General features: G+C 47.1%; 1 protein-coding gene across 2 annotated transcripts in view; it reads left to right on the top strand.

Annotated features, from left to right (window-relative positions):
• The first annotated feature begins 5,818 nt into the window (after nucleotides 1-5,818).
• MED27 (mediator complex subunit 27) overlaps nucleotides 5,819-27,461 on the top strand; it is a 186,519-nt gene continuing 164,876 nt past the window's right edge. Inside the window, exons 1-2 of one of the 2 annotated variants that reach the window (XM_006216603.2) lie at nucleotides 5,819-6,079; nucleotides 8,136-8,280. In XM_006216603.2, the coding sequence (XP_006216665.1) occupies nucleotides 5,877-6,079; nucleotides 8,136-8,280 (348 nt within the window). In that variant the 5' untranslated portion in view covers nucleotides 5,819-5,876. The remainder of the gene's footprint in view (nucleotides 6,080-8,135; nucleotides 8,281-27,461) is intronic. The other variant, XM_072960341.1, reaches the window with a different exon arrangement.

The raw sequence follows: 27,461 nt of genomic DNA, 5'->3' as shown, positions 1-27,461 counted from the left end.
AAATGGTATGATTGCAATTTTGTAAAATAATGTGTATGTGTGAATAACCAGAATGTTGAGTGGTGGAATTACACGTAACTTTATTTTCTTATGTAGTCTTTTCCATAGTTTCCAAGATTTCAGAGTAAGTGTGTATTTGTAATTAGGGGGGGGGGCAAAAGCAATACACTAAAAGAAACCACTCCATTGCAAAGGTGAATGGACTGTTTATTTGTCAGAAATCTGATGTGCCTTCTTTGTGCTGTCTGTCCTGAGGACAGGGGGCTGGAGTGGGATCTGAGGGAAGGGGCACTGAATGAGAGCTTCTGAGACAAAGATCCTTGCAGTGCTGTGGCTTCCGCAGGGAGCCCACAAGCCTGGCATCTGCCCTTTGACCCCGGGTTGGGAGTGAGGATTCCAGGATTGAGTAGCTGCTGATGCTGGCAGTCCATTGTCCCTCTTAATTAAAATGCCCCGTCCACATAACACAGTAATAGAATTAGAAGGCAATTCCTCCCTCAAATGGGCTGCGGTCGAGGCTGCACGCACAACCTGTGTTTTGTTCCACTTTGATTTAGCCTAATGTGTTGGTAAAAGGGTCCATTCCTGAGATGCTTTGTACTTAATTACGTATGAACATGGCAGAAAGTGGAGGCTCCTAACAACATGCTCGGTGGTTGATTAAGTGAACATCCAAATGCACAATCAATAATCAACTCAAATATTTAAAATACCGCCTGGCTTCCTGTGATGGGAAGAGTATGGCTTGCGTGTGGTCCTTTGTTGGCTGCTCTGAAGGTGGAGGTCCCACTGCCTCTCTCTGTAGCTAGACAGTAGATTTTCTACAACACAGTTCTAACCACATCACACCTCACTTAGAACTGTCTATTGAGCTCCCTCACATCCACCCCTCCCCGCCACTGTGCCTGGCTGGCCTCTAGGCACTGTGGCACCCTCGGCCCAGGGCTCCCCTCTGCAGGAGGATGCTGTGACTCTCTAGGGACTCCCCAGTTCTCCGTGCAGGTCTCCTACCCAGCATGTAAACCTCACTGCGTTTCATGTTCCATTTGCGTCCATCTCCCCTGCTAGGCTGTGAGGGGGTTTGTGAGAGGAGGAATGTGTTCTCTTGGGATCCTTATTTAATTCTTTTATTCCATGGCTGTCTCCGGGTAAATGAATGAATTGGGGTGCAGGTATCCTGGAGCAGTGGCTGTGATTGGCATCACCAGTGAACGATGCTCTCCTTTTCCCTCCTCTTGAATTAATAACAAGTTCCTCTAATCTTACATTCCTGATTGTTACTTCTGGAGGCGATCCTACTTTGTTATTCACCAGATGAAGGAACTGAGGCTCAGAAGAGTTAACTCATTTTCCTAAGAGCCCCCAGTGGGACTGGTTTCCTGGTCTCCAAGATCTTATCTGTCCTTGGGGCCACTTCGGTCACCATCATCACCGTTGTCATCCTCCTCCTCCTCATCGTGCCAAGGTCATGGTTGGCAGGAAATAAGAGGAAAACAGGTGCAGGGGTAGGTTCAGAAGAGACCAAAAGAGGATTCTTTACCACACTTGTTTTCATGAATTATAATAAACCGGATTCTAAGCAGTTACAAAACTGGCTGAGGCCCTGAGCCTGAAACAGGTGATTATGGAGGAACACATAATCCACTTCAGATGTTTCCAGTGATGTTTATTGGGCTAGACTGGGCCTGGGTTTACCATTGGCTCCACAGCTGTTTAGCAAAATGTCGAGCACATTCAACATCTATATTTGTTGAAAGACTAACGTGAATGCCTACCAGGTCCCCAGAACAGTGTGCTGCCTCAACTTAATCCTCAGAGCAACCCCCGAGGTCTTAAGCATTGTGCCACGCTGTCTGCAACAGGTGGCTTCATCCCGCAGTGGCTTATCCAAGGCAGATTTGGTTTTAAATCTGTCTGGTGACATTCTGCCCAACCGTCCAATGCGGTGTTCTGTGTCTAGTGAATCCTTAATAATATTAATTGATGAGGGTGCTTTCTCTGTCTGAATGCTTAACCCATGCTCTCTGAATATGATGGAGTTGCAGCATATTTTAATTAAATCCTGACAACTTTAATTCTGATTGCTCATTCTAATACCTCTGAGCTGATAGCACCAAGCTAATGGCTTGTTCATTTTGGAAGATATTAGTAGCAGGGTGCTGCCTATTACCCGAACATAAGATCATGATAATTAAAATCTGATATTTGTCAAAATGAACTCCTTTAAAGGAATTTATATCCCACACACAGATGCAAGCATATACATGCCAACATTCTCAACAATTTACAACACCTTAGAGAGACTCTGTCCATTCCTTTCCAAAATGAAAAGATTTTTTGTTGACATGATGAAAGACTACTTCCTAGGTTCAGGGGAAATGTGTATTTCCACTGATCAATTTCTGCGTTTCCCAGAAGAGGGGAGCCAGAGAGAAATCTTGAAAACTAATGACAGTGGAAGCAGAGTGTATTTGTACTTTATTGCCCCAATCAGAGTCTACACCACTGAATCAGAGAATGAGACAAAGGAAAATCTAATTGTGTGTGTGTGTGTGTGTGTGTGTGTGTGTAGCAGGTGGGAGGTGAAGGGCTGAGCAGGAAGGAGAGAGGATATCTGAATACACAAAGAGATTAAATAATTTGGAGAGAGGATCCAAGAAGTAAATATAATATATTGGGTAAACTCATTGCTTTCACAAAGTTGCACTGAACACCTACTGTGCCCCAGGCATTGAAGACACAATAGTTACAAGGTAGCTGTGGACAATATACCCATGGTGCTTACCTTAGAGCATGATTCTAACCAGAGGTTCACGCTTGGGCTTTGGAGGGGGGTGTGAATCCCACAAATTGTACGCAAAGCCTCATGTTTACAGATGCACACAGGAGTGGGCAGCAAGAGACTGGTGCAATTCCCGCCCAGCCCCCAGCTCCACCAGGGACAAAGTACACAGCAGGGATCACAGTCTCTAAGCCTTCAGGTGAGTAAAAACATGATAATAGAATTTGCCTCTTCCCCTAGAAAGGATGAATAAACTGAAGCCCAAACCAAAGCAAGCCAACAGACACAGATTTTTTTTTAATTTTGTAAATTTGAAAAAGTATTTTCTACAAATATCTTAAAAACAACCCCCCCACACTACAAAGGAGATTTAAAAAAGGCCATAAAAATAGTGAATTATAGAACGTAGTTCATTGCCAAGCTCTTGGCATCAGCGTCACATCATTAGAGATAATTTGAATAGGACTCTTTGTTAATCCTTGCTTGACTCTGGGTGGAGAATCCTCAAGTCCAGGATAGGAGCACACGCCACAGACCCATCCGAAACTTTCTCAGCACGGTTCTCCTAATAGCTACGATCTTCTGCGTGGTTATTATATGCCAAGCAGTATTTCAAAAGCTTTGCCTGCGAGGTGTTATAAGCCCCCCAGCCACTTTGTAAAGATATGTATTATTACTAATCCTATTTTACAAATGAGAAAACGCAGGCTCAGTGAGGCTCAATAATTTGTTTAAAATTCCACAGTGAGACGTTCCTATCTCTACCCCTTCTCCTAAGGAAAAGCTATAAATGGCAACAGGTGAGGTAGATGTCAGGCAATGAAGGCAACAAAATAAACCCAAGACAATAAAACACCTTTCTTTCTTATGGGCCTATTCATTAATTTAAATAGGACTTAAATTTAAACACTCATGGAGAGCAACATCAGGGCTCAGTTTTTGAGCAGAATTTATCTTGATTGTTCCAAAACTAGAGAATCTGAATCCAGGTGGTATGAGGGAAGCGAGGTTGGAGAGGCGTAAGGGAATTATTAAGGATGGGGGTTTGAGGTGAACTACAGAATTTCAAAATCCTGGTCAGCAGAGCTTGGCCAAACGGAAGACTTTTCTTCCGTGTTTACACTTTCCATGTCCCTTATTGGTGGCCATTTAAAAACAACATATTTTGTATGTGTAACTGATTCGCTTTGCTGTACACCTGGAACTAACATTGTAAATCAACTACACTTCAATAAAAAATAAAACAATAAAAATGCTAAAAAAAAAACCAACGTATTTCGACACAATTTCAGACATAATGGCAAGAAGCGTACACATAATTTCTGTGTATCCCTCATCCAGCTTCCCCAGCTGTTAATATTTTGCCACGCTTGCTTTACTCTCTCTCTAAATAGACATACCCATAGAATTTTCTTTTTCATGCAAACATAAGGATGCTCCTTTACCCCTTCAGGGTATATTTCCCCCAAACAAGGACATCCTCTTCCATAACCACACTGCAGTGATCAAAGTCTTGACACTATCACCAAAAAATACTATGAACTAATTTACAGACGTCATTCAGATTTCACCAATTGTCTTCAACTGTGTCAGCAAAAGAAAATCCCAGATCAACCAATGCATTCAATCGTCACATCTCTTTAGTTTCCTTTAATCTGGAATGTTCCTAAAGCCTCCTTTGTCTTTTATGACACACACCTTGTGGAAAAGTATAGGTCAGTTATTTTGCCCAGTGTCTTTAAGCTTGTTGGATGTCCTGATCAGATTTGGGTTCTGCAGTTTGAGCAGGAATATCACAGAAGTCATGTTGTGCTCTTCTTAGTGCATTCTACCAGGGGAGGCTTTGTCCTACACTGGTGATGTTGACCTGGTCTCTTGTTCGGGTGGTGTCCGCCAGATTTCTCCACTGTGAAGTCACCATTACCTCCCCTCCCTTTACATCACTGAATTAAAATTTTAATGGGAAAATATACACAACATAAAATTAACATTTTAACCATTTGAAGTGTCCAATTCTGTATCATTAAGTGCATTCACATTGCTGCACAACCATCACCACCATCCACAGAACTTTTTCATCTTCCCCATCTGAAACTCTCTGTCCGTTAAACACCAACTCCCCATTCCCCCTCCCACAGCTCCTGTCAACCACCATTCTACTCTGTTTCTATGAACTAGACTCTTCTAGGTACCTCATTTAAGTAGAATCACATGATATTTGTTCTTTTGTGTCTGGCTTATTTCGCTTAATATAACATCTTTAAGGTTCACCTATGTTGTCACGTGTGTCTGAACTTCCTTCCTTTCTAAGGCTGAATAAACATTCCCTTGTATGAATATGCCACAGATTGTTTATGAATTCACCCCACGATGAACACTTGGGTTGCTCCCACATTTTGCTCTTGTGGATAATGCTGCTATGAACTTCAGTGTACAAATATCTGTTCCAGTCCCTAATGTTTCCTTTTTTTGCATATACAATCAGAACTGAAATTGCTGGATCATTATTTTCCCCTTCTTGATTAACAAGCTTCTTGTGGGATGACACATTAAGACTATTATCAATGTCCTGTCACTCCTCACACTTTCACCCAGTAGCATCCCTTGATTCCTATCTGAATCAATTATTCTAACTGTTGCCAAATGGTAATTTTCTTTCCATCATTCCTTCTACATGTATTAGTTGGCATTCTAGGGAAGAAACTGCCCTCCTCCCCCGTTTATTTACGAATATGGACTCATTCTATTCAGTCCTTTACACCATGGACGCTTTATAGCTCTGAGCAATTCTTTTCCATATGACTCCCAACAGTGCAAGTTTGGGGAAGTTTAGAGAACTTGCTGTATTTCCTTGTCACCACCAGGAAAGCCGAGAGTGCAGCCCGACTTCCCCAAATCCCGATGATCACTTTCCTGCCCACGCATTCGTTCAAAGTGGACACCCTCTTTGGGATGGTGCCCTCACGAATCACCTGGGCAGCCCCGCCCAGGGAGAACTACATTTCCCAGAGTCCTTCGAGGGCTTGCGTCATCAGTGAGCGCGGCGTTTCGCTCGCCAAGCCGGTTTCGGAGGGCCGGCTGTGGTGGCGGCAACATGGCGGACGTGCTAAGTGTCGGAGTGAACCTGGAGGCCTTCGCCCAGGCCATAAGTGCCATCCAGGCGCTGCGCTCCAGCGTGAGCAGGGTGTTCGACTGCCTGAAGGATGGCATGCGGAACAAGGAGACGCTGGAGGGCCGGGAGAAGGCCTTCATTGCGCACTTCCAGGACAACTTGCATTCGGTCAACCGGGACCTCAAGTAGGTACCGGCTGAAGGGGCCAGAGTCGGGGCCCTCCCACCCTGTCCCGACAGCGCGCGAGTCTCCTGAGTCAGGGGCCGCTCTCCCGTTTCCTTGCTCCCTTGCTCTCTTTCCCTCCCCTCCAAGCCTCTGCCTGCCCCTCAAGGCCACCTCATCCTCCACCCCCGCTTTGTCGTCTCGCGTCTCTCGGCCTTCTGGTCCTGGCTGTCTCCTGCCGCCCTGGACCTCCTCTGTGGTCCTTCCATTCCTCACGAGGGGAAGTGCTCTGCTCATGAACTTCCACTCCTCATCTTAGCGTGGCTGGGTTCTCAGCTGTAGGCCCTCTGTGCCCCATCTTGTCTAATCAAACAGTAACAAACAGGACCTGCTCGTGGCTGCCCCAAGCCCAAGTGCATTCGATCTGATTGGTCCCAGTTTTCCCGCTCTGAACCCTACTCGCCCCCTCTCCCCAAACACGACAAAGCAGACCTTGATCTATCTTTCTCTATTCCCCTCCTCCCTCTGAAACCACCTGGTCAGTACTTTCATTCCCACTCTCGCTGCTCCTGTTCAGTTCCTTCCTCTAGAGACACCTAATCTCAGGCTTAACCAGCTTAATTAATCACTTATGCTTAAACCTCCCCTCTGCCTCCCAATAAGTATTAATTTGTGGCCCTTTAGGGTTAAGGATTGTACATTTCCTCCTGCTTCTTACAAGTCATCTCCTTTATTTCTACTTTGTAAGTGTCGTGTAAGAAGTAAGTGAGAGGATGTTTGTAAAATGCCTGACACATAGTAGGCACTCTCATTGATTACATCCTGAACTTACCTTCCTTTCCTTGTGAGACTCAGTCCTTCCCAGGGAGGGTAGAATTTCAGGGTTTTTGCTTTTTACCTCAGAACTGACTTCGCCAGGGGAACGTGTTTGGTGAGCTCGTCAGCTTCTGATTTCTGGAGTGGATGGGGTTTCCCCCCCCTCCCCAACTTGTTTTCCTTAGTAACCAGATGGAAGGAGGAGGTAGAATGTAAGAGGAGGTGGTGACCAAATGATGGGAGCCTCTTTTTATTTTTATTTTTTTCTCTAAGTAGTTGCCGATCTCATGCTGGGGGAAAGCCAGGAAATCACACACCCCTCGTCAACTCCCACACTCACTTGCTGTTCTCTGGCGCGGTGCCAGTTAATACTCTCCTGCCGGAGGGGATGCACCGGTTGTTCTTTCCTCTTCTCCTGTCTCCTCTTTGATTGGCTTCCCTTGATAATGTTCAGGGTCTTGTGACCCTTCACCATTTTGGAAAGTTTAAGAATGTTTACATTACCCTGTTGCCTTTTAAAATCTTTATACCGCAATGCCAAGAAGAAGGGGGCTGGAGATTCCGAAGTGAATGTGTCCTGAGAAACTATTCCTGGAGAGTCTTGTTGACACTTTGGGACTGGCCCCTCAGAACGTGCTCCTGGAATGTGCTTTAGCTGTTGGCTCCCTTTCCCGAGCTCGTCTGGAGTGTTCCTGCTAGACTGAAGTGTGTGTGTGTGTGTGTGAGTGTGAGAGACACAGCCCCCTTGGTGGTGTCTTCCCCTTCCGTTTGTTTATTTTATCTCTTCGTTGTTTTGTTAAGTTTACCATCTGTGAAGCACCACATACAAATCTCTCTCTATGTGAATGATAAATAATCATCATTTATTCAGGTACTTGCTGTTCTGCCAAATGTAGTGATCTGTACATGGGTCTGAAACTGTGAGCGAGGAGCAGAGTTATGCCGTATTTCGAAATTCCAGAAAGTCTCCTCCCCCCTGCAGAGAATAATAGTTTGAGTTGATAAATCCTGATTTTGGGAGTCTTTTTGATTTCATTGCTCTTACCTCTTTTTCTCCTTGGGAATGGCACTGGAGCACTCAGTTGGAAAATAAGATGAACTCCCAGTGAGAGGTTTTTGCGAGGGTCCCTAGTCTGCTTAACCTTTCAAACAGAGGCTAATGATGGAGAGTTTGAAGAAGAGCCTTTGTCCAGTGTGGTTGGCTCAGCACTGGAGTTTCAGTGGACTCAGTGGGTTTATTTGCCTTATCTGTTTACTTTTCAGTGAGCTGGAGCGTCTGAGCAACCTGGTAGGCAAGCCTTCTGAGAACCATCCTCTTCATAACAGCGGGCTGCTGAGTCTGGATCCTGTGCAGGACAAAACTCCTCTCTACAGTCAGCTCCTTCAAGCGTATAAATGGTCAAACAAGGTAAGGGCGACATGGCAGGGGTGGAGCTAATAAGGGAAAAAACAGGGTTTCTTACTTATTTTCATAAATGCAGAAAGTGAGGGTCAGTTTGCCTTTCTTTTTCTGTTCCTGATTTGGTGTGGGGTTAGAGTTGGAAGTTTTAGAGTTTCCCTCTGAGATGTGATGTAGTCCTTTGAAGTCTTTGAGGATTCATCATGATGCTCAGGTAATTAAATTTTTAAAAAACTTCAAAGTCAGGTGCGTTTAACCTGGACCCTGAGCGTGTAGGGAGCAGCTCTTATGAACGCCTTGGAATCACATGCAGAGTGTCGTGGTATGGGTGTGCTTTTCTGGGGAAGACTTCCCAGCGTTCAGCGCATTCTCAGAGGCGTCCCCGATGCCCCGAAGGTTAGGGGCTGCTGGCGTGGATGTGCAGCCGCTCGCGGTGTTTATGTTGCTTGGACTGTTTTTTCTCTTGCTGCTGGAAGAACATCACGAGAGAACTGTTGGCTAGATTAGTCTCTCCTCTCTAGTAACCTACCCCTGCTCTGAGGGAGACTGTTCTGAACACTGTCCCTGAACCCGCCGGCCCTGGATTCCTGCAGCCGGCAGGCCCGTGGTGTAGACCCTCGGACAGCTGTGAAGGGGAGACTAAGCTGCAGTGTAAAACTAACAGGAACAGTTAGGCTCATAAACCGGTAAACAGCTTGTTTACTAACAGGTTCCTCTTGTTTGGGTGCTGCAGGTTGCTGTGCATTTTTTCCCCCTGTTGATAGAAAACGAGAATATATATTGGGACTGATTTTGGAAGCTTTTCCCATTAGCTGTGCTACCTCGCTGGAGGTAATTGTTCTTACAGTTACTGGCTGTGAACTGCTCTGCTCCCTCCAGTTACCCAGCGTCCTTTTCCTCTTTTCTGTGGCTCTGTTCACTCTCATGTCTTAGGTGGCAGATGAGCCTGACAGTGTTTCCAGGATGTGGAATTGTTTTCTTTGAGTGTGTCTGTGGGAGTGTTTAGCACTCTTTGGTTTGAAGTGGAACCCTGGCCGCTGAGCCTGAGACTCACTGTCGTGGGGCACCGCAGAAGGAGCTTGAACCTTGGACGCGTATGCTTAGCCTATGAGGCTTGCCCTCCAAGCTCTAGGCTGCTGTCAACAGAAACCCAATTCAGCCTTGAGGATCAGAGGGCCCAAGTAGTGGGGGGACCTGTCACTCTCTGGCTCTCTCTATGCCTGCTTCCTTGTGTTGGCCTGATGTCTCCAAGTGGTGGAAAAGACAGACTGGCGGTTGTAGATTTACATGTTCCTTATACCAGGTGATCTCCAGGTGTCCACACTAGGCCCTGGAAATGGACTCTGGCCCTGTTTGGTAGGTGGCCCCTGTCTACGCAGACAGTTCATTGGTTTCAGGAAGTGGGATTCTCTGATTGCAGTGCAGATCACCTGAAGCACAGGAACTGGGGCTCCTTGGAGTTGGATAGAGGCAGGAGGGGATGCAGGGCAGACAGAAAATGATAGATGTCTGTTGTGTTTGCCAGGGCCAGACATGAGACTGTTCTGGCTCCATGCAGACAACACTCCCCTCTCAGGTTGTCCCATTTGAGCATCCTTGTTTCCCAAGGGGCAGTCTTGGGCATCTGAACATGAGTTTACCTGGTGATTGGGTGCAGCTTACTCTGGTTGGACTCGTGGTAGAGGGTCCTGCTTTTTGCTTTTCGGACAAGGAAGCTATGTTGATGGATCCAGTGGGTAATGATCTTGGAATAGGCTCGAGTGATGGAGACTTTTCAGTGGTGGGAAGATTCAGGCTGATATTGAAACCATGAGTGCCTGGGACTCCAGTGGAAGCAACTGGTTTTAAATTGAAGTGATGACACTTAACTTTTGAATGAAAGTAGTTTTAATTGTTTACTGAATCTAATAGAGTATTAGAATAGAACTCCCTGGCCCCCATCCTTGTCCTCAGGTGGAAAAGAAGTTGTATAAAGGAAAAGAAATATTATATGCATGGAACTTTTTGTCCTGGAGATACTGCAGGTTAAAAATAGATGTAGAAATAGCTAAGACATGGACGCAATCTAAATGTCCATCAGCAGATGAATGAATAAAGAAAATGTATATATACATAATGGAACATTACTCAGCCGTAAAGAAGAATGAAAGATTGCCATTTGCAGCAACATGGATGGACCTAGAGATTATCATACTACATGAAGTAAGTCAGGCAGAGAAAGACAAATATTTTATGCTATCACTTATATGTGGAATCTAAAAAATACAAATCAACTTATTTACAAAACAGAAATAGACTCACAGACTTAGAAAACAAACTTACATTTACCAAAAGGAAAAGAGAGAGGAAGGGATAAATTAGGACCACGGGATTAATACATACACACCACTGTATATAAAATAGATAAACAACGAGGGTTTACCGTGTAGCACATGGAACTGTGTTCAATTTGATAATAATCTATAATGGAAAAGACTCTGAAGCCGTATACCTAAAACTAACACAATACTGTAAATCAACTATAGTTAAATAAATTTTTTCAAAAAGGTAGAAATTTGTCACCGACAGTGAATCCCTTATGAATAGTGGGAGAGATGCAGAGTTGTTGGTCATGTCCTGGCCTGGTGCCCTCCTGTAAAGTCCCTGCTCCTCCCCCAGCTCCCTAGTGCCCCAGCAGAGAGGGGATTTTGGACCTCTTGTACCGCTAATTGGCGAAATAAAGAGAATGAGTAAGTAATGTTTAGTTTGTCTCCTTATTTTACCGCCAAGCAAACCAAAGCCCAATGAACTGACCTGTTCATGGCTCTGTAGCTAGACTAGAATTTGCCTTTCCTGACTGAGGTCAGTGTTCTTTCCCTAAAACTTGATGCTGTAATCCAATTTGCCTTAAGGTTTTTGATGATAGCAAACATTTCCCCCCCTTTAACCTTCATTCTAGAAGCAGTTAATCTATTTTACTCGTGAATCTGTATCACATTTTACTGATTTTTGTGGTTTACAGAAGGATGTTGATGGCAGATACATGGTACATGGATCCTCAGACTGTCTCTCTTGCCCAGGGCAGACATCACTAATCACCCGCTGCCTTCTTTCCTGCTGAGGCTGCTAATGGGTTCACAACTCTGTTCTGGGGCTCAGTAGCCCTGGCCAGTTACTCAAAGGTGGGCTGCAGGGAAAACGTGTTTTTTTATTTCTATGATGGCAGATAGTGTTCTACTTGACTATTGCTTATTTACACCTTACCTTACTTTAGAAAGGTTAAGGCAAATTGTAAGAACGCTGTACTTCAAACCTTGGAAGAAAGGCAGGAAAAAGGGAGAGGGTGCCTTACGTACATTTCTTTAATAAACTCAAGAAGTGGCCCCAAGAAACAAGCCAGTATTCTAATTTCCAGCTGAGGACTTGGACGCAGCAAACAGTGATGTATGTTTATCTTGCCTCTCCTACAAATGAAAAGAGCTTTTTAATTGTCAAAAGCTTTCATCATTCATCATTTTACCCTCGAAGAGTTTAAAAGAGTAAGTGCATTAATATGTTAAGTGGAGTTTGGGGTAACTTGCCAGGGTCAGCTTTCTGCCCTGTTGGCTAAGAGTTGAAGGAAGTGTGGGAAAGGCTTTGATACCACCCGTTACGTGATGAACTTTTGGTTTTATGTGCTATTGGCCATAGAGAAGTCTCGTTCACGCTTAATGACTAATTATTTTCTTCAGGGGATTTTGTAGTTTTTGTGAAGTCAGTTGGAATATTAATTACATGGTAGTTGGCAAAATTGTTAGGCTAACACATTTAAAAATTAATCTAATCTAATGAAATGATGTCACATTGCTGTGAGCAGCACTTTTCCTGTGCTGAATTGGGGAAAGCATTTAGCTTTTAACTATTGTGCACCTATAGATAATTGTCCTGTGGAGGGATGACAAGCTCTCTTGGCGAGGGCAAAAAATAATTGGCATCAGCGCTGTCCTTGCTGTGAGACGGCGGGTGTGGGCTCTGTATCGCTTGTTGCGCTCAGGTACGCCGAGAGTCGGACTGAGCTTGCTCTGACGGCCCCTTTCCGAAGGCGCCCAGTGTCCTGTCGCCAGGCTTTTGTTTCTGGCTTTGACGTTCTTCACTTGTTTGTGGCAGAAGGCAGCTTGTGTATGTGCCTGAAAACTTCACGAGGTCTTCTTGACGAAGACTTCAGCCTCTCCGTGGTGATGACTGAGGCAGCAGAGGCCCCAGAGGTGTCACTTTCTCCAGGGCTGGGAAACGGGCCTGGGGGCCGCTGACTTTTATTTTTTAATCTTTTAATTTTTATTATTATTATTTGTTAGGCTTTTATTTGTTTTTGCATGCTTAGTTTTTCACTTTTATCAGAGAAAGCGTGACCTTCCATTCCAGGCATATTCGGTTGGAAAGCCTGAAGACAGTTCCTCCAGTCTGCCCTCCTGAACTGTTCTCACCTGAATCTGGTTGCTCAGCGGCTTTGAGTTACTGTGACATTCATGCCCCGCAAATCCTGCCTTGGAGGTGCTCTTGATGTTTTGAAATCATGGAGCCAACAGGGGTATGATTTTTAAAAATTGCAGCATGGAGCCTCTTCCTTTAGGGACCCTGTCCTCTCTAAGGTCCCTAAGGGGAGGGACTGTTCTGTCTCGTTCCCTGGAGGGAGTCCCCAGCGCCTCACAAGGCTCCGGGTACACAGTAAGCATTCAATTAAAATGCATTGATTGAATGAAAGAATAAATAAAAGCTTTTTCTGTTGAATTTTTAATTTACAACCCCTTTTGTGGTTTACATGCTTGTATTTTTGATGAAGGAGGATAAGAGCGCTTCCATTCAGGGCCGTCCCTGAGAAATCTGGTTGTGCTACATGTAGATGAGGGAACGTCCCGAGATCCTGTGATGGAGGCCAGGGCTGGGTTCCAGGAGGGTAATTTGGAAGGACAGGGCGAGGTCAGTTGGTGAACTGATGATAAGCTCTTTGAGGGCTGAGGTTAGCAGTTTTATCTCTGTCACTTGTCACCCGCTGTGCCTGAGGAGAGCCGGGTTGACAGCCAGCGCTCAGGAGGGAACGGGACTTGGTAGAAGTCTCCTGGAGTTGGCTGGGTCGGGCTAATTTGAGCCACAGCACCTGATGTCAGGTGTCCTGTGGCAGCTGTCCTGTTGGCAGTACTGCAGAAACGGTCTGGGAAGAGGAGTGTCAACTCCACCAGCCTCTTAGGGAGTCTCCCGCTCAGTGTATTATCAGTAACTAATTTCTGTTCCTAGTGTTTTCCTTACCACCAGGCCCACCCCCTTCTCATTCAGGGAATGCAGATTTATTCAGAACATAATGAGGAAAAAAAAATCACTTAAATGCCCCCCAAACTTTAATCACCATGCCTTAGGATCAGGCCCTGTTTTTGACTGTCATTATTATTGGTAGAGGTGCTGGGTACCATTCTTAGAGGTGTCCTTTCACTTCGGTCTGACCCTCATAGCTCCCTTTCTCTCAGAAGATGAACTTGCTCGCATGGTGAGTTTGACCGTAGTCTGGCTGCCCTGGCCAACCTAGAACCCTACACCCTTCTCCTGCTCCCCACCCCAAGCCCTGATACTGGGGCAGCTATTATGAAAAGAGCAGAGAGTAACACAGTCACACAGAAAAAAACAGCCAAACAAAACCAATCTCCTGGACCTCTAGATACCATTGGATTCAGCAGTAAAGGAAGGTACAGCCAGAAATGTCAAAACTTGAATGCAGGTTCTGGAGTTGGGCTGCCTGAGACACGATCCAGCTCCACACTTACTCTGTGCCTTGAACAAGGGAAAGGCTCGTTCAAAGCGCCAGTTTCCTCATCTGTAAAACGGGATAATGCTGTATGTATTTGTATCATAGTATTACAGGGAGGATTAAATGAAGTAATGCACATAAAATGCCTTAGGATCACTCACATGTGGCAAGTGCAATATACATGGTAGTTATAATGCCCAGGCACACTGATGGTGTACATGTGTGTTTATCGTGGGGTGGCAGTATTGCTCAGTGGTTAAGAACGTAGGCTCCAGAACTAGACCAGCTTAGTTCACATCCCAGCTCTGCTTCCTGACGGCTGTGAGGCTTACCTCTCTGCCTTAGTTTTCTAGTCTCTAAAATGGGGATGATGGTTGTATCCACCACAGAAAAATGTTTTGTGACTAAATGAGGTCACATGAGCACAACACTTACCTGGCACAGAGTAAACACTCTTTTGGAGCTGGTGTTACTATCTTAACAAACCATGGTGAGGACAGGCTCCCAGGCAGCGCTGGCCTGTCTTCCAGTGATTTCCACTCCATCACACAGCCTCCTAAATTTGACTTTAGTATATTCTTCTGAAACTACAAATGGGAGATTCCTTTAGGTAATCAACACTTTCCCCCTTGAGGAGGCCTGTGCATAGATGTCAACAATTCGTACATTAGTATGAATTAGTGGGAAGGGGACTCTTCCTTCATAAAACCTGGAGTGGGGGTGAGGGATTGGGAGTTTGGTGAGGAAGGGCTGACCTTGGTGTTGGTGCTGGGGTTCAGATGGGGTGTGGGACTTGAGGCCGGGTGAGGGACCTGGGAAGAAACCACCAGGAGGAGTGAGAGGACGGCAGAGGAGGAGGTGAGAAGAGCTGGCTTTCCCCCTGGGCAGACCATCTGTGCAAACCGAGGAGGAATCTTCTCACCTTGACGTAACGCCTTCCTCCCAGAGCTCAGAATTCAGATTGGTCTGTAGTCTTCTTACCTGGCGGGAAAAATGTCATGGGGTAGTCTGGGATTTCTAGCGTTATTTCTTTAGGAAAATGTTTGCACACTCAGGCTGGTGTAAAAACAAACATTTAGATTATATCCGTTTTGTAAATTGGGTGCTTGTTACCAGCAGGGCTCTGGCGTCGGACTCTGCTGGTTTGACTCCCCCAGCTTTATGACTTGCGGCAAATTATATAATGTCTCTCTGTCTCAGCCTCCGAGTCAGTAAGAAATAGGTAATAACGCTTCGACCTTCCAGGGCTGTTGTGAGGATTAATGAGTTTAATACACCCAAGGTACCCAGAGCAGTGCCCATTGTGTATCGAGCGTGCAGTGGTGTTAACTCTTACTCCTTTTAATACCGCTGGTAAAGCTTTCTCGAGGCAGCGTGTAGGCAGGAGAACACTGGACAGAGGTTTCGAGAGCCTCGGGTTCGGTTTTGGCTGTCCACTGTCCAGCTGTGTGCATCATGCCCGCGGCTCTGCCCCTCTGGGTTCTCGCATCCTTGTTGGTAAAGTGAACAGTTGGGCCGGATGGGCTCTCCAGCCCCTTTCAGCTCTCAGTTGGCGAGCAGCGGCGCGCTCGCTCATGCGTTTCTGTGGTTATGGAAGTGAGTACGTGACCTGGGGAGTGAGGAGACTAGCTCTTGTCTAGCAACTTTTCTTAAGCACAACTGCCGTGTGCACTGCTGTGTCCGCTGCAGAGCATCTCAGAAGACACCATAATAGAGCAGCAGCCCTCCAGGCCCTTCATGGAAGATTGCCTTTCAAAGGTTCTCTGGCCGGCAGTCGCCTCCTGTGACGCGCCAACTGTAACAGTTCGTGACACTCACGTGATGCCCCTGGAATGCTAAGTGGTCTCCGCACCGAGGCTTTGGCACGTCTTTAAGTTCGCTTATTAGTTGTGGTTTCTGGAAGTTGTCACTTTATTGTGACCTGGAGTCAGATTTGTGATTCTCTCATTCTTTTTGTCTAAAGGGGCAGGAACCCTGCCTAGAAGCTGCCCCGTGCAGGCTGCAGAGGCTGCTGGAAGTGCGTCGAGGGTGCCCCCCAGGAGCCACTCTGTCCTCAGGGGACGCGTCCTAGTCCCTCTGTGGCTGTCTTACAGCAGCCTTTTCGGGGATGATTAGGTCTGTGTGGTTTGTCCCAAGCCTTCTGTAGATTGCCACCAGAGCCTGAAAAGGGCATTTTGTCTTCTCGTCCAGAGACGTGTGGTAGAAGGGAAGTTGTCCTGTATCATTTTTCTTCCTGGTGCGTTGCACGTTGACGGCAGGAAAGGAAGCGCATCATTACAAGTGCAGAAGGAGCTGGCGTTCCGCCTCCCCGTTTTCTTGTCTTGTCCTCTTCGTGGTGGGTGTGAGCTGGGGAAGAGCCCTGAGATAACGAGGGCTTCTCTCCTGCGGTCCATGCTGCTCTGGGCCATCTCGCCTTCTCTGCCGCTTCACTGGCCAGCCATTCGCTGCTGACACGTCACTCCAGTTGGCCTGCACTCTCCTGAGAGCCAGACCCATGTGTCATAGTGCCTGCTGGACATCTGTGCTGAACTCGGGCCTCTCAGATGGAAGGAGTCCAAAACTGAAGTCCCGCCCGTGCCACCAGACCTGCTCCTCGTGGCAGGGTGTCCTGTCCAGCCGAGTGCCCAGATCCTCACACCTGCTGTCAAAGATCTGTTGATCCACCTCTTCAAAACCTCTTATTCTTTCCTCTCCATCTTGATCACTGCTGCCGGTGCCCAGGCCCCCCATTATTGCTTGGGGCAGTGCTGCTGCCTCCCCACTGGTGTCCTGTGGGGACACCACCTTCCACTTTGCAGTTCCCTGGGAGCTTTACAAAGTAGACACCCGACTGGTTGCTCCTCAGTGGTTCCCTCCATCTCCTGTAGGATGAATTCCAGCTCCCGGCTGGCATTCGTGCTCAGGGGCCTGGTCCAGAAGCAGACAGACGTTTGGCCAGATTTCTTAGCCTCAGTTTGCTCATCTGCAGGGTGGCGTGAACAGTCCCTTCTCGTGGGGTAGCCGCGAGGATTACGTGAATCTTCACTTGAGTGTTCAGCACAGACCCTGGCAGGTGGCCTGTTTTTTTGCATCAACAGTCTGGGTGCAGGACTTCACGATCTGGCACCAGCTTCCTTCTCTAGCCCCCACCCCACCTTCTTTCTGGGGGAAAAACCCCAAAACTTTTTATTATGGAAAGTTTCAAATTACATGAAAATAAGAGAATTATGTAATGAACCGTTGTCTGCTCAGCTTCAACAGTGAGGGTATTTTGCCACTCCTATTGATTTCCACACGTCCCTGTTCTCTTTTTCAGTGGGGGGCGAGGACTGGGGGGTTTTAAAGCAGTTCCTGGGCATCCTGTTGTTTCATCGTGAGCATTTCAGTGTCCAGCTTCCTTTCTTCTCACTTGCCCTGCTCTGCTTTTGCCAGTTCTCGTCTCTAGAGTGCATTGCTATTCCCCAGGCTCTCTGCATCTCAAGGTCTCTGCACATGCTCTTCCTTCCTTCTTTCTTTGGGAGACTCTTCGTCATTTAGGTCTGAGCCCCCCCGGGTGTCTTCTGAGACGTACTCGGATTAGGTGCCCCTGCGTTGGCACTTGTGACCACGTTTACCCTGCTCCGCCTGTGTGAAGCCTCATCCTGTGTTAGGACTTAGACTTTGGGTGCCGTCTAACCTTTGAGCCTCAGCATGCTGGGCTAGAAAATGGGCATAATCCCAATCTCATGGGGTTGGTCTGAGTGTCTAATTAGAGACTGTCTGCAGAGTTTCTTGTCCAGGGTAGAATGTCTGCTGGCATGTAATAAATGGTCGTTATTGCTCGTGGCTGATCTGAGTGTGACATAAAACAGTATTTGAATGGGGTTAAGTTGAAGCCTCTGAATCTCTTCTTTGCTTTTTAGGTGGTCTGTTTGTAATTTCTCCCTTCTGAATCTGCTGCTGTTTACTTCACTTTGACTTTTTTCTGATTTCAGTTGTTAGGTATGGGGCACTGAATGGGAGGAGGTGTAGAGAAGTGAGTGCCCAGAGGCTTTGCCCCGATTTCTCTGGCGCCCACACCCTTATCCTTGGGGCCTCTGGGCTGGGGTCTGGGGTTGCGCCTGAGGGAGGCTTCTGTGGCTCCTGGAGCTGGCCTTCAGCTTCCCTCTGTGGCTGGCTCACGTGTCTGTCTGGGAGGCTCCAGCCCACCCCCTCGGGCCCGAGGAGGCTGGTGGCGGGCGCTCCCTGGGTCCTGGCCCCAGATCTTTTCCTTGCCCACTTGCCAGAGTGACTGGAACTCCCAAGACCCCCGCCTCCCCCAGGGACAGCTTACTCATCTAAAGGTTCTGGCAGGTCAGTCACTTTTGTCGCACTGTCAAACTTGCTCAGTCCTGTGGGTTGGAGGCTCATTCTGAAATCTCCAGCCTCCTCCGTGGCTGCTCTCCTAGACGTGCCCCTGTTCCGCCATGAGGAACCCAGAGCGGGGACCGTGCCAGCTGCTCACCATCCCCTCTGGAGCACCTGGCACCTGCTGAGCGCATTCTTTCCCACTTCCTCCTCCAGTAGTGTTACTGTGTGGCTTCAGAGAAGCCTCCAGAATGACCAGGGCTGCTCCGGTCTGTCCTTGCCCCGCAGGCTCTTGGCGGCTGCCCTGATCACACTGTGCTGCAGCTGCTTCTCTTCAGGTCTGTCCCCTTTTCTCCAGGGTTGGGGCTGTGGCGATACCTTTGACTACTTCCCTGCTGTCTAGGGCACAGTAGTCACTTGGTAATTGAGCCCAACACCCTCCTCTGCCATATTTCCAAACAGACTTCAGGCCCTGTACCTCCTTTGACCGAGTGTTAAATCCCCAGGGGACCCCCGCGGTCAGGTGGGTCAGCGCCCCTTATTTTGTAGAAAGTGTCTTGTCCAGGGTCACGCTGCTAGTCCTCTAGCTGGGACCTGCAGTATTTGGCAGCCTGGAAAGGGAATGTCAGGTGGATGTCCAGAAAAGCCGAGGCTGCTTCTGCTTTGAAGCCCATTAAAAAACTGCCACTTTCCTCTGCTTCTGTGGCTGCCGACCCCCTATCAGTGAAGCAGGAGCAGGCTCAGTCCACACGCTGTATCAAAGTGAACTGTCAGGGCAGGTGTAAACCACTGACAGCTGCAGTCTGTGTGCAGAGCAAGACAGCTCGGGGCCCAGCGCAGGCGTGGACATGGCTCAGGGTAATCGCCTGGATGTCCACGGGCAGAGCAGCCCTAGGCCCTGCAGATTCTGAGAGGCAGGCCCCCCTCTCCCCAGTCTGCTTTAAGCTCCGATGTGATAAATATGATATGAGAAATTGGGATCTTAGCAACTAACTGGTGTCTCTGCTGGGTGTGTCATGAAAAGAGAGGTGCTGCCTTGGAGCCCCTTAACTGCCCTTCCTGGCATGGAAGGGGACACCGAGGGTAGCTGTGTAAAGCTAGGTGCCACTGCCCATCTTTTCCCCCTTTTTAACAGGAATTGTACATAGTCCTCCACTGGGTTCATGGGATACCAGTTGCTCTTACTTTTTCCCCGTTTGGGTGTTTCTGTGTGTTTTACGGCTGAAGCGCTACACCACACTACTGTTACTTACAGTCAGTAGGCTTCTCTCATTAGTGATCACTTGTCAGTAGTTGCTGTCACTGAGCATTTGGGCTCGGCTCTCTCCCAATGACCACGCACAGCAGATTTGGACGCAGGTCTGCAGGTTTTGAGTGTGTGTGCATTCACATATGAGAAAGTGGTTGCACTTGTTATAAAAAGCTCAGTCATGTTCACTTCTAGCCTGCTTTTGAGTAGTGTGCTTTTTGCTAGGAAATGTCTAATCCATCATCTGGTACATATTTATTGAGTATCTGCTGTATTGCAGGCACCATTCTAGACCCAAAGAATGAAACTAAGTTCCCGTCTTCCTGGGACTTAGCCTGTATCTAGTTCTGTAACTTGATCAAAGTGCCCAAGCACATCGTCATAATGATAATTCCTGACTCTACTGTTGGTCTCTTTACCCCCTGACTCAGTGGCCTTTATACGCCTCAGTTTACCAGTCTTCACTGTCAGAAAGGAGCATGACTCACAGAGTGCTGGGTGACTTAGCTGACACATGCAGCTTATCTGGGCAGTGTCTGAACATAAAGGGAATTTTGTCTTGCTTTCCTGATGTCTTAAATATCATCCTGTTTTTATAGTTTGGTGCATTTTAATTCTGTCATATGCCTCATGCAAAGGCAAATTTATTGCTGTAATACACACTGTTCTGGTTCGTTTGCCCTTGGCATGTCACCAGTTTGCCCTTACCCTGTTGTAGCCTAAGGTTGTGCTTGTTTTAAAGGCTTCTCGTTGATTTCAAGAGAACACTGAATATATATCTCATATTAGTGTCCAGAGGGGGAGAAACAGTCACCCACTTGGCTTCAGGGTACTGACTTTCTTGCCGCATGGACCTCAGACCTGACCCAGGTAAACCCTTTGTTTCCTAAAAGAGCTCAACAGGTGTCCTTTGTAATATGGACTGGTGACTCCGTAGCAAAGGGTGCTGCACATTGGTTATTCTCTCTATTTGCAAATGGGTCTGTTTAAGTTTCATTTAATACCTGGAGCCCTAAAGGACAGTTTGCCCATGGGTGAGGTTGGCCCCATCGCTGACTTCAGTGCCTTACCCCAGGGCGAGCTGAGGCCCACGCGTGCACCGTGTCCTCCCCTGTTGCCTGGCTGCCCACCTGGCTGTCCATCAGTCATTTATCTTGCTCACCATTTAAAATCACATTATAATTCAGTGTGTTTCCCAGAGAATGCATTGATTCAAAATTCTACATCATTCATTGTGTTGATGGTGAGAATTAGAATCACTGGAGTTTCAAGATAAAATGAATTCTCGACCTCTGTTTCGTAGAAGAAAATGATTAAGCAGCTGTTGAAGAGTTTGTTTAGTGATCAGGTGGAAGTGTATTTTTCTTTTAAAATCATTTCGTTAGTTTCTGTATGCTGTTGTTCTCTCCAGATTTCATCCTCACCACCTGCAGAATGAGTCTGAAGACACTGATTTTCCTGGGCAGTGAATGCGCTTAGCACGGGGCCAGCACCGAGGCCGCACTCAGGGGTGATGCATTTCCTTTCAGCCCTGTGACTTCTGGTCCGCAGTGCCCCCTGCCCCGATCGCTTAACTCGAGCCAGTGAGACACTGCTGGTTAACTCGATTACCCTCCAGCTTGGTTTGGATAGCAAAATGCTAGCTCTAAATGCCTTCAAAATGGTAAAAGAAGCCACAGAGGATTATAGGGGCCAACCTTCTATCCCTTATTTTTCCCAGTCTAAAACAGAGCAGTCCGTGTTCATTTTAATTGCTTGGATGAGCTCAAACATTGAGATTTTAATGCATTTTCACAGTAGCTCAGACAGCATAACCACATTATCCTGCTGGCAGCTCATTGGAATCCTCGGCCAAAATGCTGTACTTGGGGACCTCGGCTTATAAAACCGGAATGTGGTAATTTCCTAGCAAGATGTCTTGTGGGGGATGTTGTGCTTCCTGTTGAGACTGCAGTGAAGCCCTGTCCTTCTCAGTCTCAGAGTGATGGGCATGTATGGCTTTCGAGGAAGGTTCTCAGAGCTTTTGGTTAGCAAGGGTGGAGCTGCCTTACTCTGATGCGTCACAAGATGGGAAAGGCCTCTCTAAGCCCCCAGGTGGATTTTGACTCTAAAGGCACATTGACCATATCTTCCCCCTGGGATGGTCTGGAGGGCAGTTCCAAACAACTATGGCTTCCACCTTCTACTCCCACTTGTCAGATAACAGGCCCCCCTCGTGAAGAAGGTGGGGAGCATAGAGCTGGAAATACCGGCCCTGCGGTGGGTTAAGGAAAACCAGCAAAATCAAACTGGGCAGCGTCCCTGCCTCCTCGATTTCACTCACCCTGCACATCAGCTGCACTGGATCCTCATGCGTCCGGCACTGGGGCTGCAACCATGGTTTCTCGTGTTCAGAATGTGCTTGATAAGTGTTGCTAAACCGATGAGCAAATGCTCCCTGCTGCTTCGGGGCGTCTTCTCCCATAGCCGGGACATTTGCGGAAGTCTCCTGACTGGCCTCCCTGTCTCACCACCTCCTGTCTTTCCCCACATAGCATCGGAGTGACCTTTAAAAATGCAAGTTTGATCTCCTGAGTCTCCGGCTTAAAATAAGTCGATGATTCCTTCTTGTGCTCAGGATTAAGACAAGCTCCGAGGTGTGGCCGGTAACTGTCTGAGTCTGACTCCCATGGTGCCCCAGCATCTAGTCACTTTGAAGCTCCCTGCTCAGCCTGCCTGCCCTCCTGCTGTTTCCACAGCCCATTTAAACAGGCCCCACCCCTCTTGTTGTTTGGCTAATATTCTCTTACTTTATTTTTCCATATTTGTGTACAGTCACATACTTGGGAGAGTCTTTTCTAACTCCTCAAGTCAGGGTGAGGTGACCACTCTGTGTACTTCTGCAGCCCCCACCCCCACCCCCCGCACTGGGCTGGGACAGGGGACACGGATGCTGGTAACCGCCCCTCCCAGTTCATCATTGTATTTCCAATGTCCAGCAAGGCCCATCAGAAGAAAGACAAACTAACAAAACACTTGCAGTTGAATAGGTAGCTTCCTTGCCTTTGAAGTCAGTATTGCAATTCTAATGAAGCATGTTTTTAAGGGGAGGAGGTGGGCTAGGTGGGGCTCCCGGTCCCACTTTTCTTTAGGTCTGAGTAGGAGGTGACTCTTAGCCGCTGCACTTCTGAGTACACAGCTGCTGGGATGGCATTATTTGGTTTGTGCATTCCACTCACGGCTTGATTTACTGAAGGATAATGCATATTAAGTTTGTTTTTTTTTAAACTAGTTTGAGGATTCAAACAGAAGGCAAATTATCTTGATTATTTTGAGGCAGATATGAAAAGGACAAAAAAAGGAAATGGTGAAAGTTACAGAAGTGTCACATTTATTTTAGCACTTCATACTTTCCAAAGCGCCCATCATTCATCAAACCAGACGGGCTGTGTAGCCTGTGTAGCGTGGCGTTAAAGGCATGAGCTCTGGGGTCAAATTGCCTGGGTTCAAATCCTGCCTCTTCTCTTTACGACCTGTGACCTTGGGCAATTTACTCCTGTTTTCTGATCTGCAAGAGGAGGTTCGTGATGGTCTCTCCCCAGGGCTGTTGTGAAGATCAAAGGCTTAGTGAGTGTGCGGGGCTCAGGAGGGTGATGGTATGTCATTATCATCACTGTCTTCGTGGAGTTTCTAGTAAGCCTGAGTCTTAGCCTTGTTTTACTGAAGAGGGAGCTCAAATTCCTGTTAAGTTCAGTGACCTGCCCCAGGCCCCCGGGAAGAGTCACAGATCATCTGGCTAGAGCCTTGCCTTCTCTGGTCGGCCTTGCTGGCTCAATCAGCAGCAGATGCAGGGCAGCTGCTTTCTGGAAAACATGGTGGTGTCTTTGTAATGAGGGCATTGTTAGAAAATGGCTCTTCTTTTAGGTAAAATATTTGGATAGAAGCTTCCAAAGGTTTACTAACTTTCTATGAAATCTATGTTCCCGAGCACTTAGATGAGTCACAAAAGTCATTGTCTGTAATCTTAAATACATACATGGGCTGGCAAAGGAGAATTTCTTGTGTAAATTGTAGTTCCCTGATTTAACTGTATGATGGCATTTTTTCAGGATTTTTTATGTATATTTTCAGGGTTTTGTTGTCTTTAAATTTTTTCTTTTAAAAAATTAAAAACAATTTAGCACAATTTTTAAAGATTACTTTCCATTTACAGTTATTACAAAATATTGGCTCTAGTCCCCATGTTGTACGGTACATTCCTGAGCCGATCTTACCCCCAGCAGTTTGTGTCTTTCACCCCTCAACCCCAGTCTTGCCACTCTCACCCCCCCCCACATACTGGTAACCACTAGTTTGTTCTCTATATCTGTGAGTCTGCTTCTCTTCTGATATATTCACTGGTTTGTTGTATTTTTCCAGATTCCGTATATAAGTGATATCATACAGTATTGGTGTTGGTCTTTAAATCTGAGTTGCTAAAGTATAATTTACCTCCCCAGACCTTCAGGACCATAGAAATGATGCCTCATCTTGGTCATCATAGTGCTCATCCATTCCTGTGGCTTCTGCTGGTACTTGACAGAGACGTCCTGGAAGTAATTTCCGCATTTGATTGGAAGAGGTGTTGAACTATGTTCTATCCTGTGCCTGTCTGTCTTCCACTCCCCGCCACGCTGACTGCTGCTTGCCTGTTTTTGTTTGATAAAATACATGTCATAAAAAAGTAGCTTCACAGAAGGCAAGGGTCCTTAATTTGGGGTCTGTGGTCAGGCTTCTGTTGGGTCATTAATATGTGAGGTACATTCTTCAGGAGAAGAATCCCCAGCTTTCATTACAGTTCTTTCAGGGGTCTGTGGCCCCCACAAGTTCAGAACCACTGCTACAGAGAAAGAAGTGTGGTATGTTTCTTTTTCTTTTAAATGTGTATACAAAGCATTTTATTGATGAAATATTTTCACTGTTCTTACAGTATAACACATTTTGTAGTGATTTAGCGTGTTCTACTTTCTAAAAGCTTATTATTCAAGTATTCAAGCTAAAACAATATCTTTAAAAGTATGAAGCGGGAGGGAGTAGCTTAAATGGCTGATCACATGCTTAGCAGGCATGAAGTCCTGGATTCAATCCCTGGCACCTCCTCTAAAAATAAGTAAATAATGAATAAAGAAATAATATACCTAATTACCTCCCTCTGCCAATTTTTTTTAAAAAAAGAAATACTGATTTAAAAATAAATAAATAAATAAAAGTATGTGCCATCAGCCTTCCCTTGCAGTCTACTCCTAGCGTAAGTATAGAAAGCACAGTCTCTTAACAAACAGCGAAGCTCTAGGAGTATTGTTGCTTTTTCTGCCATAACAGCACCTCCAACTCTGACTGCCACGGGCTGGGCAGACCCTCCGGAAGCCAGCCCTGGAGCCTCGAGGGTCAGGGCCACAGGAGTGTGCTGTGTGTGAGCGAGGCGCTTGCAGGCTTTTGAAGCCTGGCTCGCTGTCTGCCCTGAGAACTTACTTCCAGGGTCCGGGCTCAGCCTCCTTTCCTCACGACTTCACCCGCCCCCACTGCCTCTCCTTCCTGCGGTCCCTCTCCTCCTGGGCGGGCTTTCTTCCCTGAAGTATCCTGTAGTGCTGAGGAAATGGTTGTGGAATCTCAGAGGGTTTTGTCCCCGTCCTTTGTAGATGAAGGGCGGCTGCAGTATCTGGAGCCACTTGTGGGGTGACAGAGACAAAGGCAAAAGCTGTGGATGCCATCCTCTGAAGGAATAAAGGAAAACATTTTGAGACAGTGTGTTTGAGAATTGAATTTGGAAGTGGAATAATGTAGTATGATTGGTGGAGAGTGTGACGGGTTTCCTGCAGAGGCTCAGAAAGGGTGGCAGTCTGGGAGGTTCCAGAGACACGTGGCTGTGGAGTGGGACTGCGCAGGGGGCCCGGTCAGAGGGCAGCAGCGCGCGCTGTCCCTGCGCGCTCGTTCTCCCACAGCGGGAAGGAAGGGCGCCTGTCCGTGGGCCTGCACTGCATCTGCTCTGTGACGCGCCCAGGTCTGATGGGTGTTACGGGGAGCTAACAGCCAGGAAGGTCGAGGTGGTGTTCGACCACGTTTTTTCCACTCTTCTCCCTTGTTCCTGCGACCCAGCTTCTTCAGGCTGTGTCTTTCTGCCAGTGGCCACGTATTTGTGTTTCTGGCAGGTTGTGTGTCACTTTATAGTGGGGACCCGTTGACTGATCCTGCTGCTAATCTTTACACATGGGGTCACAATGCTAATTATTCTCTTACAGAAGAAATGGAAATAGTTTTCATTAATTTGTTAATATTTTTCTACGTTCAGCCTCGCCCCCTTTCCCTGGCAGCATGGATATCTAGATGGAACCCAGGCTCTGTGGTTTGTTTCATGTGTGACCTTGGGCAGGCCCCGTGGTCCTTGAGCCTCACCATCCACATCTGGGCTACCAGCACAGGTAAAGAACTGAGGAGTCCGCTGATGACGTCTGGCAGCATAGATCCTGATATGTTGATAGTAGCCTGACTTCGAAGTGGCAGTTCCAGGTAGGGGTGGGGCGGGAGGGCTGGCAGACCAGAGACCTTGGTTGAGCTGCGTTTCGGGCCAGCGTATTCACGGCCGCTTCCCCTCGGTCTTCGCTTCCCGAGGATTGATTTCCAGCCGCGATGTGTAAATGGCCGTGGGTGTTCAGGCGGTAATGGATCTTGTGTTTAAAGCTTCCATTGTCATGGCTCAGCGGAGCCCTCCCTCCGCCCACCCCACAGATCGCCACCCTGGCTCCCCTGCTCGGAGCGTGACTGCCTCTCTTCGGGTCCCCATCACCTGCCAGCTCTGGTCTGGGGGTGGGGAGACACAGCCTGGAGCTGCTGGCAGGTCGGCCCTAGGAGAAGCGAGGCGCTGGAGCTTGCCAGCACAATTTGTACTTTGATTAATTTATTTAATCTAACTATCTTGTATCAACCTGCGAGGATAATTATGCACAAATTACTGTTGAAACTTGAAGCTCGTCTCCCTTTAACTGAGCCACATGCTGGTCTGTAGCTCTTCACTGAAGTCACTCTGGGCGTGATTCTTTCCCTCTTTCCCTCCCTGAGAGTGCAAGCCTCTCTCCAAGGTGAATACTCTGGTTTGGGTTAGAAGCTTATAAGAAAGGAAGAACACTTGTTTGGCTTCTGACCCCAGAGGTCTTGTTTCACTTGTGGAGAACTGTTCTCTTTTATCCTTGCATGCGAGTTAAATCTTATTTCTCTCGAGTGTAGTGAGGACACACAGCCCCGGCTGCCGCTCCATCCTTTCAGATAAAGCAGAGTTTCCAGGGTGGGGCTGGAGGGGTTATCAGTTCTTCTCAGGGATGGGAAGGAGGTGTGAATGGTGGGGTGGCACATTCTCCACATGGCTTCTGTTTCATTGCATGTAAGATGCCATTGATTGTAAGATGCGTTGTTACTTTGTATACCACTGAGGAAGAGCACTGCCAGAGGCTTTTCAGATGCATCTGATTTCAGAAGGTTTTAGGACAAGTGAAACATGATATATTGATAATGGGGTTGGTTACAAAATCCTTAGCTTTGGTACGTTTTCCCTGAAGTTGTAAGGATGTGGATTTGGAGGGCCCAGACGTTTTTGTCAGACAGTGTCCTTCACATGACCTTCCAACTGCTTTAAAAAAAAATCCCATACTGCACCTAGTCCCTCTGTGCAGCGAGCAAGGGGGACCGGAATCCTTGTAATACACGTTGTATCAGGCTTTTTACGTATGACTTTCAAATGATCTTGTTCAACATATTTTCATTCGGCTTGATATAAAGTTTTTATTTTTAAGTTGGTGGCTAAGTCTCACATAATTCTTAATGTTAAAAAAAATAAAATTGTCACTTTTGATATTCTTTTCCCTGGAGCAC

This window comes from Vicugna pacos, chromosome 4, assembly GCF_048564905.1.
Source record: "Vicugna pacos chromosome 4, VicPac4, whole genome shotgun sequence".
Taxonomy (NCBI): domain Eukaryota; kingdom Metazoa; phylum Chordata; class Mammalia; order Artiodactyla; family Camelidae; genus Vicugna; species Vicugna pacos.
This window is presented reverse-complemented; position numbering and strand designations above follow the sequence as displayed.